At 45.7% G+C, this 19,280-nt stretch overlaps 2 protein-coding genes across 2 annotated transcripts; both read right to left on the bottom strand.

Moving 5' to 3' along the window:
• Positions 1-3,897: 3,897 nt before the first annotated feature.
• LOC26526696 lies at positions 3,898-4,792 on the bottom strand. Its single transcript, XM_015155986.2, is given in 3 exon segments — positions 3,898-4,183; positions 4,287-4,496; positions 4,697-4,792. Coding segments are annotated over 2 exon segments (282 nt in total). The 3' UTR covers positions 3,898-4,183; positions 4,287-4,310.
• A 9,843-nt stretch (positions 4,793-14,635) lies between these two features.
• LOC6551006 (pyruvate dehydrogenase phosphatase regulatory subunit, mitochondrial) lies at positions 14,636-19,059 on the bottom strand. Its single transcript, XM_001976838.3, has 6 exons — positions 17,317-19,059; positions 16,671-16,968; positions 16,397-16,610; positions 16,165-16,318; positions 15,988-16,103; positions 14,636-15,924 (listed from the first exon to the last, which is right to left on the bottom strand). Exons 1-6 carry the CDS (start codon positions 18,866-18,868, stop codon positions 15,442-15,444), a joined length of 2,817 nt encoding a protein of 938 aa, XP_001976874.1. The 5' UTR covers positions 18,869-19,059; the 3' UTR covers positions 14,636-15,441.
• Positions 19,060-19,280: the final 221 nt, after the last annotated feature.

Here is a 19,280-nt window from a genome sequence, read left to right as displayed (position 1 = left end):
ATAGCGAATTCAACGAGGTATGACATTCCACAATCAGACCAATATTTTAGCTGCTGTGAACAAAAAACTGATAATTTTTAATCAAAAAATCAGGTTTAAAGAAAAACTATGTACATCGCATTTTTGTAAGGGGTAACATCATAATTTTTTGCGAAAAATGGGCAAAATTCAACATTTTAAACCTTGAATGCTATTCGATGGCAAATTTTATAGCGAATTCAACGAGGTATGACATTCCACAATCAGACCAATATTTTAGCTGCTGTGAACAAAAAACTGATAATTTTTAATCAAAAAATCAGGTTTAAAGAAAAACTATGTACATCGCATTTTTATAAGGGGTAACATCATAATTTTTTGCGAAAAATGGCCAAAATTCAACATTTTAAACCTTGAATGCTATTCGATGGCAAATTTTATAGCGAATTCAACGAGGTATGACATTCCACAATCAGACCAATATTTTAGCTGCTGTGAACAAAAAACTGATCATTTTTAATCAAAAATTCAGGTTTAAAGAAAAACTATGTACATCGCATTTTTGTAAGGGGTAACATCATAATTTTTTGCGAAAAATGGCCAAAATTCAACATTTTAAACATTGAATGCTATTCGATGGCAAATTTTATAGCGAATTCAACGAGGTATGACATTCCACAATCAGACCAATATTTTAGCTGCTGTGAACAAAAAACTGATAATTTTCAATCAAAAAATCAGGCTTAAAGAAAAACTATGTACATCGCATTTTTGTAAGGGGTAATTCAAACCGAAAAATCTCACTATTTTGTCTACAAAATGTACATTTTTATCGCAAATTGTAGACTTTTCGGATTGAATTACCAGGCGATCATAATCAGCAGCAGGTTGCTACCGAAAACCAAACGATCGTTGGTCACCTTCTGGAATTCCTGTTCGCCTGGTAACTTAAACCGAAGTCTCACAATTTCGCCTACAAAATGCGCATTTTTATGGCATATTTTTGGACTTTTTCGATTTTTGCCACCAGGCGATCATAATCAGTAGCAGGTTTCTACTGCAAACCAAGTAACCAATTACTCGTTGGTCACCTTCTGGAATTCCTGTTCGTCTGTTAACATAAACCGAAAAATTTTGCCTACAAAATGCGCATTTTTATGGGAAATTTGTGAATTTGTTCGATTTTTGGCACCAGGCGATCATGATCAGTAGCAGGTTTCTACTGAAAACCAAGTAACCAATTGCTCGTTGGTCACCTTCTGGAATTCCTGTTCGCCTGGTAACTTAAACCGAAAAGTCTCACAATTTCGCCTACAAAATGCGCATTTTTATGGCATATTTTTGGACTTTTTCGATTTTTGCCACCAGGCGATCATAATCAGTAGCAGGTTTCTACTGAAAACCAAGTAACCATTTCAATCAAAAAATCAGGATTAAAGAAAAACTATGTACATCCCGGGGGTGTAAAACCATAACTTGGTCAAACAGCTTCACACAGCCATAAAAATTACTGTTTTGAACAGCTAATGATCCCAACTAACGATCCCTATCACTTTCCTGCTGATTTTGAAAGAATAATTTTTTTCCAAAAATTTTGCATTTCTTGTAAGGGGCAACATCATAATTTTTTGCGAAAAATGGCCAAAATTCAACATTTTAAACCTTGAATGCTATTCGATGGCAAATTTTATAGCGAATTCAACGAGGTATGACATTTCACAATCAGACCAATATTTTAGCTGCTGTGAACAAAAAACTGATAATTTTTAATCAAAAAATCAGGTTTAAAGAAAAACTATGTACATCGCATTTTTGTAAGGGGCAACATCATAATTTTTTGCGAAAAATGGCCAAAATTCAACATTTTAAACCTTGAATGCTATTCGATGGCAAATTTTATAGCGAATTCAACGAGGTATGACATTCCACAATCAGACCAATATTTTAGCTGCTGTGAACAAAAAACTGATAATTTTTAATCAAAAAATCAGGTTTAAAGAAAAACTATGTACATCGCATTTTTATAAGGGGTAACATCATAATTTTTTGCGAAAAATGGCCAAAATTCAACATTTTAAACCTTGAATGCTATTCGATGGCAAATTTTATAGCGAATTCAACGAGGTATGACATTCCACAATCAGACCAATATTTTAGCTGCTGTGAACAAAAAACTGATCATTTTTAATCAAAAATTCAGGTTTAAAGAAAAACTATGTACATCGCATTTTTGTAAGGGGTAACATCATAATTTTTTGCGAAAAATGGCCAAAATTCAACATTTTAAACCTTGAATGCTATTCGATGGCAAATTTTATAGCGAATTCAACGAGGTATGACATTCCACAATCAGACCAATATTTTAGCTGCTGTGAACAAAAAACTGATAATTTTTAATCAAAAATTCAGGTTTAAAGAAAAACTATGTACATCGCATTTTTGTAAGGGGTAACATCATAATTTTTTGCGAAAAATGGCCAAAATTCAACATTTTAAACCTAGAATGCTATTCGATGGCAAATTTTATAGCGAATTCAACGAGGTATGACATTCTACAATCAGACCAATATTTTAGCTGCTGTGAACAAAAAACTGATAATATTTAATCAAAAAATCAGGCTTAAAGAAAAACTATGTACATCGCATTTTTGTAAGGGGTAATTCAAACCGAAAAATCTCACTATTTTGTCTACAAAATGTACATTTTTATCGCAAATTGTAGACTTTTCGGATTGAATTACCAGGCGATCATAATCAGCAGCAGGTTGCTACCGAAAACCAAACGATCGTTGGTCACCTTCTGGAATTCCTGTTCGCCTGGTAATTCAAACCGAAAAATCTCACAATTTTGCCTACAAAATATACATTTTTATCGCAAATTGTAGACTTTTCGGATTGAATTACCAGGCGATCATAATCAGCAGCAGGTTGCTACCGAAAACCAAACGATCGTTGGTCACCTTCTGGAATTCCTGTTCGCCTGGTAACTTAAACCGAAGTCTCACAATTTCGCCTACAAAATGCGCATTTTTATGGCATATTTTTGGACTTTTTCGATTTTTGCCACCAGGCGATCATAATCAGTAGCAGGTTTCTACTGCAAACCAAGTAACCAATTACTCGTTGGTCACCTTCTGGAATTCCTGTTCGTCTGTTAACATAAACCGAAAAATTTTAAAATTTTGCCTACAAATGCGCATTTTTATGGCAAATTTGTGTTTTTGTTCGATTTTTGGCACCAGGCGATCATGATCAGTAGCAGGTTTCTACTGAAAACCAAGTAACCAATTGCTCGTTGGTCACCTTATGGAATTCCTGTTCGCCTGGTAACTTAAGCCGAAAAATTTTAAAATTTTGTCTACAAAATGCGCATTTTTATGGCATATTTTTGGACTTTCTCGATTTTTGCCACCAGGCGATCATAATCAGCAGCAGGTTTCTATTGAAAACCGAGTAACCAATTGCTCGTTGGTCACCTTCTGGAATTCCTGTTCGCCTGGTAACTCAAACCGAAAAATCTCAAAATTTTGCCGACAAAATGCACATTTTTATGGCATATTTTTTGACTTTTTCGAATTTCGCCACCAGGTGATCATAATCAGGTTTCTATTGAAAACCAAGTAACCAATTGCTCGTTGGTCACCTTCTGGAATTCCTGTTAACTTAATACATTTTTGAAAATTTGCAAAAGTTGGCAAGAAATGAAAGTTTACAAATTTGAACGTCAGTCGGTTAGGAATTTAATTACGCTTAACGAGATATGACATTCAATATTTGAAGCATTATTTTTAATGTTCTGGCTAAAAATCGGATTATTTTTTGACGGAAAATCAGAAAAACGATGTTATGCAAATATGCTACAAAGCTAAACGAATAAGAACATTTAGAAACATTGTGATTTCTTCTCCTGCAGGAGTCGGTATCGGGAACAGGACAAGGAGGATCAGGAAAGTCGGAAACGACGTGGACAGGTGCAGATGCCCCAGGTGGGTGGCCCAATGGGGCAGTTAAGCGAACCCTCCGCTGGCCAATTGAGATATTAGTGACTGGGCCGTAAACTGGAAGAAGCAGAGCACCACCGCCTGGACCCTCCAAACTCCCCTTGGTGGCCATCCATTAACCCTTAACTGGCCGGCTGGCAAGCCAAGTTGCAATTTGGCCAACACTCATTCATTATGTCTCACAGTTATTCGGCCGGACTCGTCTGCAATTGGATTCAATTTAGTTACGAGTCCGCTGATGGGATCGGCCCCTCCCCCTTTTGGGGGCGAAGGACGGCGGTTGGGCAAAACGTCCGAGACACGAACCACGCCAAAATCGATATGACTCGATTAACATGCTTGGATCTCCTTGGTCTTCTCCTGCCTTTTCGTCGTCGGTGGTGCTATTGATGCCTGTGGTTGCAATGGAGCTGCAACCTGGACTGCTGCGATTTGGAGCCGATCTGCAGTCGCCGCCCCAAGCTGCTGCTCAATGTTGGTGGCGCCAGCCCAAGGGCGCTCGAGAAGTTCCCGAACCTGCAAGAGCCGAGTATGAAAAGCTCTTTATAAAATAGACTTAAGATTTGAAAAACCAAGGGTACTCGACTCTAATTACTGAACTGTATATATATAATTCAATAAATATATGCGAATTTCTTAGATAAAAATGTGTTGTATTTATTACGGGACAAGGCATATTTCTTATTAAAGAAAGTTGTGGCTAAGCTACAACTCACGGTTCCGCCCTCGGGATTTTATGGTCTGGAGCCAGACTCCGTCCTCGACTCCCAGATCGGGCAGCTACTTCTACTTTGCGTGGTCGCGTTCATCATTTTGGTGTCTTGTTTTGTGGGTTTCATTGCTCTCGGGCCCCAACGTCCTCCTGCGGCTCCTGCTCCTCGCTTGTTAAATAGCTGGGCGGAACTTGATGAGATGATGGGCAATTATCTGCGGGAGGTCCCGCACACACAGGCACAGGGGCACAGGGGCACAGGGGCACAGTGGCGCGGGCAGGGTGGGGGGCTTGGGGGGAGTCGACTCTGGCAACAAACTATGTCTTACAACGAGCTTTTACTTGCTCTTTTCCTCTTTTTTTCCCCTCTTTTTTTCATTTTGGTTTTTGGCCCCGGCAATTGCGATTTTGTGGTTGCGTTGCGCATGCGCGCCAGCTTCAGCGCCATCGCCACCAACGCCTCACGATCGTGATGGGTGCGAGCGGGAGCGCTGGCGGAGTGAGCGAGAGGACGCGACTGGGCGGACGTTGAGTGCGAGGGAGAGGGAGAGGGGAACACACGCGCTGTCTGCTTCTTAGAGGGAGAGAGACACGCGTGCGCACTAACAAGCGACGACAGCTGAGATCAGTGCGAAAGAAACGCAAGAAGGGGGGTTGGGGCTCTTGGAGCGGCCAGGGGGGTGGTCCACTGGGGGAGGGGGTTGGTGCCGGCATCTGGGCAGCAGCGACAGCCAATCATTGCCTCAAGGCCAATTTGGGGCAACGAAGAGTCGCAGTTGCGTAGAGCCATTTAGCCAGCCAGAGATGGCATGGTTGCACCTGAAAACTAGGAGAAAATATTGCATAAATTTAATTTCTCCTTCTCTTACATATCGCTAAGGTCCACAAGTTATACGATTCAATTTCCTTTAAATATCTCAATGCTTTGCTTGTGGAAAAAAGCTCAATAATAAGCATCGTAAAGCAGGTATTTTCATTAAAGATTTACCTAATTTAGTGTGAGGTATATATGCCTACTACTAGTATTTCTTGATCATCCTTAGATTTAGCATCTGAAACCCAAGCCAAATGATCATCACTGTCGCTCGCAGCGCAGGCAGTGGTGCTGGTGCTGGTGGTGGTGGTGCTGTTCGGGCTGTTGGAGCTAGTGGTGGTGCTGGCGTCGCTGCGGTGGCGGCTCTGACGGCTCTGGCGGCCAAACAAACACGATGAGGCGTTGTTGGCGTCAGGGAAACTGAAACTGCAGACGGCCGAAAGTCCCGCTTCTCCCAACCGGCGACGCCCTGGCGACGCTCCAGTGGTAGAATCTACGAAGACTGGAGAATCGGGGGCTGCGCCACGAGCGGGGCTTTCGGGGTAGCCGAAGAATCGGGAGTCGAGGCTGACACGCTGGCATTCGATAATTGCCTTGGCAAGTATGCGCTTCTCTCGGTTGCAGTCGCATTCAGTCCTCGAGAGCAGTCTTCGGGCCCAGTCTTTCGCCGATTCTCCAGTCTTCTTGCACTCTGGCGGATGGCGACTCTCGCTTCGATTGGCTGTCCGTTTGGAGAATCACTCGGGCGAGGGAAGAGCGGCAGAGAGAGGGCAGCGGACGGGGGAAATAATTCTGCCCAATTAATTACTTTTGCCCAGCCAGCAATAGCTGTGAGAAATGATTTCATTTTGTGGCAGCAGCTAATTGGCCACAAATGCAGAGAGTTCGGAAAAAGGGGGAGAATAGAGTGATCTTCGTTGCGGATCTTTACCGTTTGGTGGGGCAAATATCGATCACTAATGGCCAAGCTTGATTAGATAGACGTAATGAGTAGCTTAAAGGCAGCAGGCAGTGATTACCTTCATGACTTCGAATAACTCGGCGCTTTTGCACTGTTAGCTGTGATCGTTTTCAAATTATTGTAAAAGGATCTATCACAGCATCGATTCAAAGTCCAAATAAGGCAGCTTAAGCTTAAGTACGACGAAATATTATCAATGATTCCTTACGAATCAATTAACGCGGGTCACAATAGTTTCGAAGCAGATCCTCATCCTACGATCCGATAATGTCAATCCAATTGCCCGATTGATGCCCAAAATGGGCACAAAGGATCGGGGGCCACATCCTTTTGATCCCTGGGGATTATCCCTAACCACCGTGGCCGTATCCTGATCCCTCGCTTATCGGGGATCTACTGTGCAACTTCAACTTAATTACTGCACGCTCGACAAGCGCAAATCGGCGAACAATGAGCACTGGAACACTTGAGGATGTCAACCCCAACTGCACCACTTTACCCTACCTGGCCTTGTTTCTGGAGATGCAGATGAGGAGGCGGAGATTCGGGAGCCAGAGAAATGGCAAGCATCCAGTAAACGGAATGATGGATGACAGTCGCAGATTGGCCGAAAGCGGAAGCCAAGGCAGTTGGCCATGTGACAGCTAGTGATGCATGCAACCCACTCTCCTGGCATCGTCATCGGAGTTGTGGAGACGACAGCCAGGACACGTGCACTGCAAGAATCGTGGTCTCCTTAATCATTCTTGGGAATGATGGCAGCTTACGGAGGCTGGTTAGGCATACAAAGCTAGGAGCATTAAATTAATCATCAAGACCACACGATTTTTCGCAGTGTACCTACTCACTTCGGGCAGCCGGGAGTGTGTGATTGCTATCAACAGCTTGATTTTAATTTCACCTCTCTTTCGCTTTCCGCAAACAAAGAGCTGTCCTTGTGTTTGTTTGTGCTGTTTGGCCCGCTGTGTTTTTCCAACTGTTTCGCAGCGATCTGAGTCCTGCAGTCTGCGTCCTGCGTCCTGCGTCCTGCGATTTGAGGCCTGCACGGCACTTCCTTCTGGCGGCGTTCAGCGGAGCGGATGAGCCGCATAGTTGGCCAGCAAGGTGGAAGAATCAGAGCGCCAGGGGATGAGGGCTAAGCACCAGGGCCTGAGCCTAAGGATGCAGGATATAGGATGTGCCGCATAGTTGCTGCACAATGAGCTAGCGTAGGCTCAGCCCAAGGATAATTACTTTTGTGCAATTATGCGATTAGTTTATAGGCCAATAAGTTTGTAAGGAACCGCCCGGCATAATTGATGGGCCCAGCAGCGGTTAACAATACTCGCTAAAGGAAGTGCCCAACGTAGAGAAATTCAGACGACATTTCCCATTTCCTCCCATCTGAAGCCTGGTCGATCCGGCGTTTCTAAACCGATTCCACTGCTCAAAAACCCATAATGCCAACTGGGGAACTTGCCAGCATCAAGTGCTAGGATCCGACTCGCCTGGCCACGAACTGCCCATCGATCTTGTCCTCGTCCCACTTCCGCACTGATTCAATCAGCCAGCTCGAGCGAGACTAACGCGCAAATCGCCATTCGCCATTCGCCATTCGCTCGACCATCAATAAGCCGCTATCAAAATTGGTTTAAGTGGTGCACGTGGGTGGTGGAGTGGGTGGTGCAGCAGGCAGGTGCCTGCAACCCCGCCTGGCTGCCACTGGCGAGTGATATATTTTTCACGCTCATAAAATAAATGTCAACCATAAACCGTGACTAAGTCGGGAGACAAACAAATTACTAAATAAACGCGCATCGGAAACTGCATGGTGGCCACCACCCCATCCGGCCAGCGGGGAATTGATGATCCGAGCTCATATGTGCCTGGCAGGGGCGTCCTTCAATGGGGTTCGGCCAAGGCCAGTGCTGCCAGGAGTGTAATGAATTAGATGGAACAACTTATGGAATGCTTTTTGCCTTACTTCGTGGGCAAGGAGCGTTATTACTGCCGTCTGCCGTCTCGGCTTAAAAATGTCACATATCTGCAACGAATTTGCCCCTGAAGAACTGCGCCTCTGACCACGACAAGTGCTCCCGACCAGCTGACGGAGTTGCAGCCACCACCGGTTAGATGGCAGTATCCAGTATCGAGATGCCGCCATTCCGGCCAAAACACCCACATGTGAATCGAGATTCAGGCCTCATGCCCGCCGCATCCGCATCCGCCTCCGCATCCGCCTCCGCATACAAAATGTAAATATTTAATTTTGAAACAGTGTAACTAAAGGGATTTGAAACGCGCGTGGCTGTGCTATTTTTTCGGGGGAGCAAATCAACGGAACCCGCAGGATTCGACATGGTCCATTTTATATGGGCAGGGAAATCGCCCTCGTTGTGACATGTGAAATGCTGCAATTTTCCTGGCCCTTCGGAGGAGAATGACTTGGCTGGAGGATTCGGTTTCAGCCGAAAAATGGCTGCAGAATGTCAAAGATTTTAGGAACGTCTTGGTGTCTCGGTTTTACGATGATTTTGGCATATTTTGCATTCAATCAGCAAGCAGCTCTGGAATAGGCATACAAAATACGGATTTAACGAATAAAATGCTTACCAAAAACAAATGTACCTGCTATTCCTAATCAGATGATGTGGAACGTTTCTCCCAGTGTTATCCACGCCCCTTCATGAACATGTGTCCGTGTCCTTTTTTATGGCCAAATAATATCAAGATAAGCACCGCATTAGACAAAAGCCAGCCAGGCGACTTCCTTGAGCTGGCTGCGGGTCCCTGGGGCGTCCTTCCGGCAGGACCTCGACCTGGACACCATAGGTGGCCCATTGTCCGCATTCGCCTCCGACTAGCCATCGCCCAAACTTTCCTCTTTGCCCTTTTTTAATCGATTGATTGCTGCGTGTTTAGTTTTTTATGCGGGACCTTGTTCAAATCCCCGTGTCCTGGGTGTCCATCTGCTTTGGATAAGATCTAATTGCAAATTGACTCCGGCTGCCGGGAAACTTAAAGTTTGAAATCCAAGATTTACGTTGGCTTCCACTTCTAGCTAGAAAGCAAAGAATCAAGACTGTATATTCAAAATTGATGAAAGGCATTGTATGCAAGGGGTGTAAATGTAAACTAAATGTATTATGTTGCTCGCGAGAACGTTTGTTAAAGCTCTTTGACAGTCTTTAAGTTTTGCATTTTAATGTCTGGCCATTGCTTAAAATAAACATTTATTTAAGCCCCGGGCCTTGTGAACTTTATGGAGATGTGATACTCCTCCCGGGCAATCAAACAGCTACTGGCATCCCACATCCTCGCATCCAAGGACTTCCCCTCGGGATTATCCTGATGGCAATCAAATGTTTTGCTAAATGTTAAAGACAGCAGGCCCAGCGGGTGAGATACAGCGGCTATAACAATAACATCGGTGGCTGTGGCGTGTGGGCGCCGTTTGGTGGGTGGTGGGTGGTGGGGGTTAGAGGTCACACCTCTTGGCTGGCTATGCAAATCCCGCTGCTCTGGTTAATTTTGTATGCGATGACAACAATTTAATTTCCAAAAGCCATAAAAATGAAATAAAATGTTCAATTGTAGCTGCTGGGCGTGGATTCGCCCTTGCCCTGCTCGTTTCCCTTGGTTCGTTTTTTTGTCAACCGTTTCGGTGGTTGGGTGGTGTGGCTGTGATTTGGATATTGGATTCGGTTCTGGTGGCTGCACTTGGCAGTACGCAAAGTGACGCCGTCGACGCTGCCAATGACACTGTAATCGCAACCCTCCGCCGTCCTGCGGTCCTTCGGCCTGCTCATCCGTTTGCTCCTCCGCCATCCGCCACCCGCCACCCGGCACCCGCCGCCGATCCACCACTTGCCTCTTCATCCGCATCCTGTTGACGCCTGCGACCGCCCGACTGGCGCAGCTTCCTCTGCTCGGCTGTCTTTTTGACTGCCACTCCTTGTTCTCCACTGGCAGGGCCATGTGTACTCGCTTTTTTGACTATTCATCGACCCCAACCTACCACACCCACCACTCCCACTTGGCGGTGCGGTGGTGCAACCCTCTCAGGCATAAATCACAGTGACAAACTCGTCGCATGCAAAGGCGCGGAAAGCGAAGCGTGCCTCGTCACGCTGGTGTGGGTGGTGGTGCTGGTGGAGGTGGTGTCGCGGCAAGGAAGGTGCCCAGTGAGCTCCAGGTTATTCGAAAATCTGAAAGAATAATTTTAGTAAGCCTTTTGGATGCGAAGTTCAATTGATTTTAAGTACCTGTTACATATCTGCAAGCAGCATTTCATTTTGCGTATTTAAATAACTTTCTGGCATTTTAGGCACAGTGGCTCAGCTTGGACACATCCGTGCCAGCCAAGAAGGACCAATCCGAGACCGAGATGTCTGATGTGGGGATGGAGTTGGCCGCATCACAATGGGGATACAGAGAGGTAGTGGAGCTGGGCAATCAAAGGCTTAGGCACGGTCACTAATAACTTCTTGGAACGTGCCCGGCACTCCAAAGCTGTAATCCCAAGAAACGGACTTGTCGCCGAATCCCTGAGTCCCGGTCCGCTATTGACAAACAATCAACATCAACCACTTGAGTGACGGCAAACAGAAGGGAAAAATCAAAGCCGTACCGCAAGATATCACAGATTTTCATTATGAAGCATTTAAGCCAGTCCAAAATCAAATCCACCCACCCACATCCCACCACCCGCTGGCCGTCCCGGGGGTTGACTCTTCCACTTCTTTTTCCCGGCTTCAGTTTCCTTTTTGGTATTGCGCTCTGGCAAATTAAATTAGATGCTTAATATGCAGCGAACGTTTCATTTGTTTTGCGGCTAGAAAATCAACGTGGAAAATTAGGCAAACAAAGCTCTTTCTCCCACTCTCTCTCTCTCTCTCTCCCTCTCTCTGTCTCTCTTCCTCACGCTGTCTGTCCTTTGCCGGACTAGAAATCCGGACGGAATCCACATGGCCGAAGGCGGTGGAAAACCATGGAGCCGGGAGCTTAGCCACTAATGAGGCGCATTACTTTCGGCCAGAGATTTGAAATCATTATCCCATCGAAACTAATCCGGCTCATGGTCTGCGGCAATTCGGCATTTGTTAATTTTGTGCAAACATCGGGCGGAGGCCGAGTCCCAGTCCCAATACTCCACCTCTGATTTCCGGGCCCCAGCCGCATCCCCCGGATGGGCAAATATTGGACTTATGGACACGAGAACATGGGCACTGACTGCTCCCAAATGATTTCGGCCCGTCTTTTGTTCACGTTTTGATGGGCATTTTGGGAAGGGACAGGTCGCTTATCATAGACACTGCCATGAAACAAACGATATATCGCTTTTAAAATTGGGACAAAATAAGTGACGAATTATGGATGAGGTAAGGTCGAATTACTATATCCATATATGTATGTATATGTATGCATGTAAAATTACCTCTTTAAAAACACATGAAGATCCAGGAAAATGCGAGAGAACCGAGCCGATTGCGCACTTTAAGCGAAAATCAAATGCTCCATGTAATTTAATAAATATCATTTTGTTTATAAGTACAGCACTTGCCACCTTAAAAACGTGAAAAGCATAAATAGGACTATTATCGTGGATAAATAGGGAATCGTGGTGGAGCTCCTCTTTGATCTCCAGTATTACTCCATTTTGGCGCTGGAAACTTCCCAAAATCCAAGTAAACATTAACCATTTTGATGATATAGATGCCTGAACAGTTTGGAGGCATTTGTAAACAACATGTGCTGAAAGCAGAAGAATTCCAAGAATTCCATCTCTAGACAATACATAGCGATGTAGCATTTTGAGCTGGCAACTCCCAAAAGCTGCGATGCCGATTAAGGCGTTCTTAAAACTTACATCTATCCTTTAAAAACCCAGGTATTCCAAATTTTTGTATGCCCATGTTTGCTTATATTAGGTACTCTTTAGTTTAGGGCAATGTTTTTATACTTTAAGTCAACGACCATAGAATTGGTATGCTATGTACTTTCAGTTTGAATCTGATAATGCCTTTTAAGCTCTGAGATAGGTTTTCACTACTAATTATCCCTTTTTTTGGAAAACAGCAAATTAATAGGCCAATGAGTGACACTTTGGAAACAGTGATTTCGATTACCACCTTCGGGGAGGCGATATTTTTGTGGCAGTCCCAAAATGGAATCGACTAGTATTATTCGATAATGCCAATATCGTCCTAAAGTCTCTGCTTCACTGCCTGAATTCTTTCTTTTTCTGTTGACCGCTCTCCGAGTTCGCACGCAAAGTGGCAAGAGCTTTGGATGAAGAACAAAAAAAAGGGTAAATCTGGAATCAGTTATGTAATAACTAATTAGTACATGCAATGCAAATATGGATATGGAAAATTTTATTTATTGTGATTTTCCAGTAAAGCCAGCTTATAAATACAAGTAAACTTATGTTTTTCAGAAAACTACAATTCCGAGGGCTAAAGAAATAAACGTTTTTGTTTTACAGCAAAAGTTGGGTTATGTAGTAAAGTCTAAAACACAAACACAAGCAAACCAATCTTTTTATTTTTGGCGGATTCGCAGTAATTTCTAACAGTAGTTAGGTTAGGTAGAACATAAAGTACAAATACAAGCAAACCATTCTTTTCTTTGCGAATTTCCACAAAACAAGATTTTGTGTTTTACAGTAAAGTTAGGTTATGTGGGGCATAAAGAAAAAAAACAAGCAAATAAGAAAGTACGATTTTGTGTTTTGCAGTAGTTAGGTTATGTAGTACAGAACAAATACTGGCGGATTCCCTGAAAATACGATTTTGTGTTTTACAGTAGTTAGGTTAGTTAGTCAGAAGAAAAAAAGTTTCACCAGTTTCCCATAGTGAAAATGGTGTCTTCCAACGTTTCCTGCCCATATTTTTTGCATCAGAATTACGACTAGCTGGGAGGAAAGATCTATAACTCCAGCAAAGCACGCGCGGAATTATTATTCCTGGGATTTGTCATCAGTCAGAATTTTGATTGATAATATTTGACGAAGTATTCAGCTTAGCCCTCTTTTTCCCTTTCCCATATGTGTGTATGTATAGCCCGCGATGGAGTCTCATGTCTACGGTTTCCATTTTTCAGACCACAAATTGAAATTGACCCTAGACACGCGGTGCAGGAACTGCGAAGACGACGGCAACCGAAATCAAAATCTGATTCTGAATCAGAATCTGAATCAGGAGTCCACGTCGGCCTGGGATGCCATGGGGATGGGACATTTGTATGCAAATTCAGTGATTGCTCTCCGCAGAAACCACAGGCAAAGACAAGACGGTAGGAGCGACCACACAATAAATGGGCATAAATTACATGACCCGAAGGAGGAGCCACCAGACAGTGAGTACGCTCTGTGGGCAAGAGGGGGTCTCAAAATTGATCATTTCTGGCTGGGATGTGGTTGTGGATGACGAAGAGCTGGATAGCTGGCGCCATTGGAGTGCGGCGTTGCCACTTGAATTTTTGATTTAACAAATGCTCATTTGTAAAACGGCCCGACGAGGCCAGCTCCTCGTCCTCGTCCTCATCCGCATCCGCAACCTCATCCTCGCAAAATTCAAATGGGCCACAGCCGAAGAAAGGCAGGCCAACAAATCCAGCAAATCCAACAAATCCAACAAATGGTCCAAGAGAGGGGTCCCAGTCTCAGATCAGAGCCAAACTTTTGCCCAACTGCCTGGCAACAATAATAATGTCACGTTTATCGTGTGCAGCTAATTACTAACAAAAAGATAGTTTGTAATCCTACACAACTGGGGAATGGAGAATGGAGACCGACCGAGAAGCGGAGAACCGGAGAACTTGGCCAGAAGAGTTAGCCAAGCGTGGCCAAAAGTGACTCCAGGCCAAACGGGGGGAGTAGGGGAGCAGGCGGGCTTTTGGGGCTGGAACAACAGACACCGACCACCAGTAGCCTTAATTCTGAATTCTGCATTTTTGGGGAAGCAAACTTCGCTAGCAAAGCAAAAGCAAACCAAGCCAGTCGTCGAAACTTGGCCAAAACATGTGCTGCAATCTTGGGGCCAGAGTTTTCTGGGCATTAGCACACGCCTGCCTGAATGTCTTGGCCAAAAACCAAAAACCGAAAACCCAGCGAAAAACCAACACACCCCGAGCAACAAACAGCTGCTCAACTTTTTGGCAGCTCTGGGAGATCAACATCTTATAAAGCTTTTGCAAACAGTAAATGTATTTGTATAAATATAGTACAATATAATTTATAATATGGGGTGTGATTCATATAGTACAACACCATAAATTACAAAGTCAATCGTCTGGGTTAGTAAAAATAAAAGATCAATCAAAACTGTCTGAAAAAACTGCTCAGAAATATATTCTATTTGTTTATCTTCATTTTCATGAACACCTTTGATATTATTCATCATTTTCTTTCTTGAGCAAAATTTGTTACCTTTTTGTGTAATTTTTTAACAATGTGCAAAACCTCAATTATTCCAATATCACGGAAGATTCTTATATATACATCGCATGTGGAGCTTATTGTTACATACACACCATAATTGACACCACTTTTGACAAACAAGCAAAATCACCTACAAGTTAGCCAGATTTTCTGACATTCTGTTACTTGGGTTCGATGCTTAAACGAATACGATTTCATAGTTATCTAACCAAGTTGCTAACCAATTCGTCCAAGATCTCAAATAACAAATCCAGATTTTAAGAACAAAAAGCTTTCCATGTTTATCCAGTTGAGCATATCAAACCTACTCGCATTTACCTCAACATTTCACCAAATTTGTGTTTCTTCTAAGTTAAGCAGCCCAACCGCTTGGTTGTAATCATCCATTTGCATATCTCATATTCGCTCGATTCCCTAACGTACTAAATTGAATAATATCGCATTGCTATTGAGACTCTCGAGTTGAACTAGAAATGAACGAAGTGAGTGCTTCATTGCTTGGCACGTCCAGATGGCAGATGATATTGGTCGGGAGCCCAGCTCCGTCGATCCCTACAGTCCGTGCCCATCCGTTGGTATTCCGGTGCCTTTGACCGTGGTCACACCGCCATACGAAAGGAGATCCGCCTGGTCCGGCTTGTCGCGCGTGGCTTGGTAGGCTTCGCGTTCCCGATCCGGGAACTTGGTGGGCAGATTGGGCGAGTGCAGATTGACCTTGGCCTCGAACCGCACGCCGGCCACCTCCACCTCGTAGTGGCCGGACAGCACGTACTCATTGGTCACCGGCAGCTCCCGTCCCTCGTCATCGAAGTTTCGCACGAAGCCCAGGCAGACCTGCTTCTCGAACGTGTACCCATAGCCGGTGGTGGTGGTCATACCCACGTAGACCCCGTCGCGGTAGATGGGCTCGCCGCCCCAGCACCACATGTCCACCTCGTGATCGTGGTCGTTCAGCAAGAGCTGCACATACATGCGCTTAACGCCCTCCTCGCGCTGCTTTAGGAGCGCATTGCGGCCAATGAAGTCGATGGGTTTCTGCAAGACAGTATGTATGGAATATTGCATTTCGGTCTTTAAGGACTATTCCCTGTAACCCACATTGAACTTGACGCGCCAGCTGCGTCCACACTCCAGCGGCGTGGTAAAGGTGTCCAGATCCTGTCCCCAAAAGGCATAGAACTTTTCAATGCGCAGGGCGCGGGTGGCGTAGTAACCTAAAATGGGCAGAGCAAATACAAGTAATGAAGGGGAGTAGTTCTCTTTTCAGCAACTCACCTGCATGCTGTATGTTGAACTTTTGGCCTGCCTGATAAAGTCGCGAGTATACATGCAGGGCATATTCGTTGGGAATATAAAGAACATAGCCCAGTTCACCCGTATGGGTAATGTTCAGCACTCGGATGCCGTCGGCCAAGCCCACATCCAGTTCCTGCCGAAGATTAGGTTAGGTTTAGTATTATCCGTTGGAAAATATAAATAAGCAGCTATTATCCTTGGAATCTCTCACCTTATATGTAAAAAAGGGAAAGCTCTTGGGTGTGAGATCGGTGTCGGTGAGCTCTGAGAGCAGGATGCGGGAGTAGGGTCCCAGGATGCAGATGGCCGTGTACATGGAGGTCACATCCGCCACGTTCACCTTGGCCCTTAGATGATTGGGCATATGCTTGCGAATCCAGCACATGGAGCGCGTTTGCTGAATGGTGGGTGCAATCATCATGTAGCTGAAAAGGCGAATAAGTGCATCACTGGCCATGTGGAGCAGGATGGGGCAAGCTACTTACTGCCGCTCGGAGAGGCGGGCCAAGGAGCAGTCGTTCTCGTAGCCACCATTGGGATTCTGCATGCCCGTGTGAATGATGGAGCCCACGGCCACGTCTACGTCGTTGGAGCAGAGGTACTGAAGCAGATCCACCACCTCGTTGCCCTTGGACCAGAAGTCATACTTGGTAAAGGAGCTGTAGTCGGCTATGCCAATGCGCTCCCTACAGGCTCGATATTCCGAGGCCACATGGTCGAACCACGGCGGCTTGCCAAAGGTTCGCGTTTGGGCAATCCGAAAACGCGGCAACCCGAATTCATCTGAAATATAGATTCAGTCAATTCTGAGTCTTGTAAATGTACAAACAAATCTCAGTGTATAGCTTAAATCCACCGGAATTGTGTGATATTATGTTACAGTGATTTAATAATTCGATTCGAAGTTATGTGCTTTAATCATTCATAAATGCGAAACGGATTATTAAGTTATTGTTAACATTCAACTCGTTGGCGTGTGAGAAATTGCTCATGATATGCGATTCGGAACCATTCACTGCTGTTTTTCAATTTTCAGTGAATGATATCGAATGGCTCATTATTTGTATGATACGAACATCTCAATTTAATAACCGAAAATATGTGATAATAGATTTATACACGTATACCCACCGTGCTTGTCCTGCTGATCGAAGTAGTTGGGTCGCTCGTAGCCCATTGACTGGCCAAAAACGGCACCCGCCTCCTTGAGTTGCGGGTAGATGGGCGACATGCGTAGGTTCCTGCCGGTCTGGAACTCCTCGAAGGGGTAGTTGATTTCGAAGTGCTTGCCCGGTGCCTCCTTGCAGCGATCCCGCAGGAATTTTCGGTTGTTGTGCAGCCCCAGAAACCGGCTGATGTCCAGGATGTGCAGGTCGAGGTAAGTGGAACCTTTGGTTATTAGATCGGTGAGGACGCGTCCAATACCTCCGGACGCGGACACACCCATGGTCTTGTTGCCAGCCGCCACATAGTAATTTTGGATTTCTGGCGCTTCCCCTAGAATCCACTTGCAGTCGGGAGAGAAGACCTGCAGCGAGTTTGTGAGCCTATCCAACGTGGCATCTCTGAAGGAGGGAACCCGCAGCAACAGGGCATCGAGCAGCTCGTGAAAGTGATCCCAATCCGGCGGATGCTGGCGCGCTTTCTGCGACAGGGGAATAACTCCATCTTCGTACACCATCTTCGCCTCGCGCTCGAAGCCGCCTGCGAGAATGTGACCTTCACACTCGCGAAAGAAGATGCGTCCATCGAAATCCCTGACGAAGGGCGTGTCCGGGCTGAGTCCCTTGATGGGTTTCGTGTGCAGATAGTGATGTTCCACCGCCTTCAGTGGCACTTTAACTACCGGCTTGGACAAAGTGCCCACCTCGCGTGCCCAGAAGCCCGTGCAGTTCACAAAGTACTCGCACTCCACATCGCCAGCGGTCGTCTCCACACTCCTCACCTTGCCGTGCTCGCTGTGGATCTTTTTGATGGCACAATGCTCGACTATCCGGACTCCCAACCGCTGGGCCTCGCTCATGTAGGCCTGGCAAACAAGCTGCGGATCACAGACGCCGTCTTCAGGTATCCAAAGGCCACCTTCAATGCCGTCCAAGGAGAGCAGTTCGCAGTGCTGGGCGCACTGCTCTGGCGAAAGGATTTCGCAACGCATGCCCCAGGCCAAGGCCTGTGATTTCATGCGATTGAAGGCGGTCATGCGGTCCCAGCTTCGGGCCAGATTCAGGCTGCCCACCGGCCGCCATCCAGTGGGTAATCCGTTCTCCGCCAGTCGCTTAATCAGGTCAATGGAGTACTCGGCCAGCTTGAGTTCCGTGTAGCTGGGCTCGAAGCGACCCGCCAATCCGCAGGCGGTCCAGGGCAGCTCGCCACTCACGCGATCCTGCTCCACGAGCAGCGTCTCACCACCCCACCCACTCAGCCCAAGGTGATAGGCCACCGAGGCTCCGGTGATGCCGCCGCCACAGATGACCACCCGGGATTTGACGGGCAGCTGGCCGGCCAGTTCCTCGCTGAGATCCGCCGCCTGCTGCGGCTGAAACTTCCGCTTCCGCAGTACCCGCTCATCCGCCGGATCCATCTGGCCACTAGCCAGACGCACTGCATGCGACAGGCCTGGGAAACACCTCCGTCTGGGAAGTCCAGAAGCTGCATTCCGCGAGCGCTGCAGCAGTTTCCACATCTTGTCCACCGGCGCAAACGATAAGTATGTATGTATCACAACCTCATGGGACCAACCCGATTCTTCCTGCAGGTCACCGGATTCACTGGAGGGCACTATCTATATACGCTATACGCTATATTGTGCTTTGGATTAGTAAATTGGCTTTCGGCACAATAACAACACAGAGGTAGAGTGACCAGATGAGTCTGCGGTTAGAGGTGGGTCAAAACGTCGATGATTATCGAAAGGCGTTCAGCGGAGACTCCAATCATTGGCGCAAAACTTGAATGCCATGAAATTGGGTAAATATGTGTAGCGTAAATTCGCGCGCATTGGCCGCCTGTTATTCTGAACCAAAAAATGTGCTTTGTTTAGAATTTTAGCGAGGAATCATTACAAATATGGATGTGAACTTAAAGTACTCACTGCA

This window comes from Drosophila erecta, unplaced genomic scaffold (assembly GCF_003286155.1).
Source record: "Drosophila erecta strain 14021-0224.00,06,07 unplaced genomic scaffold, DereRS2 tig00000126-arrow-pilon, whole genome shotgun sequence".
NCBI lineage: Eukaryota > Metazoa > Arthropoda > Insecta > Diptera > Drosophilidae > Drosophila > Drosophila erecta.
This window is presented reverse-complemented; position numbering and strand designations above follow the sequence as displayed.

Coding starts and splice junctions, on each gene's coding strand:
- LOC6551006 (XM_001976838.3), bottom strand. CDS start 18,868: ATGTGGAAACTGCTGCAGCGCTCGCGGAATGCAGCTTCTGGACTTCCC. Junction 16,104..16,164: donor GTTCAACATACAGCATGCAG/GTGAGTTGCTGA, acceptor TGCCCATTTTAG/GTTACTACGCCACCCGCGCC. Junction 15,925..15,987: donor GCTGGCGCGTCAAGTTCAAT/GTGGGTTACAGG, acceptor ACTGTCTTGCAG/AAACCCATCGACTTCATTGG.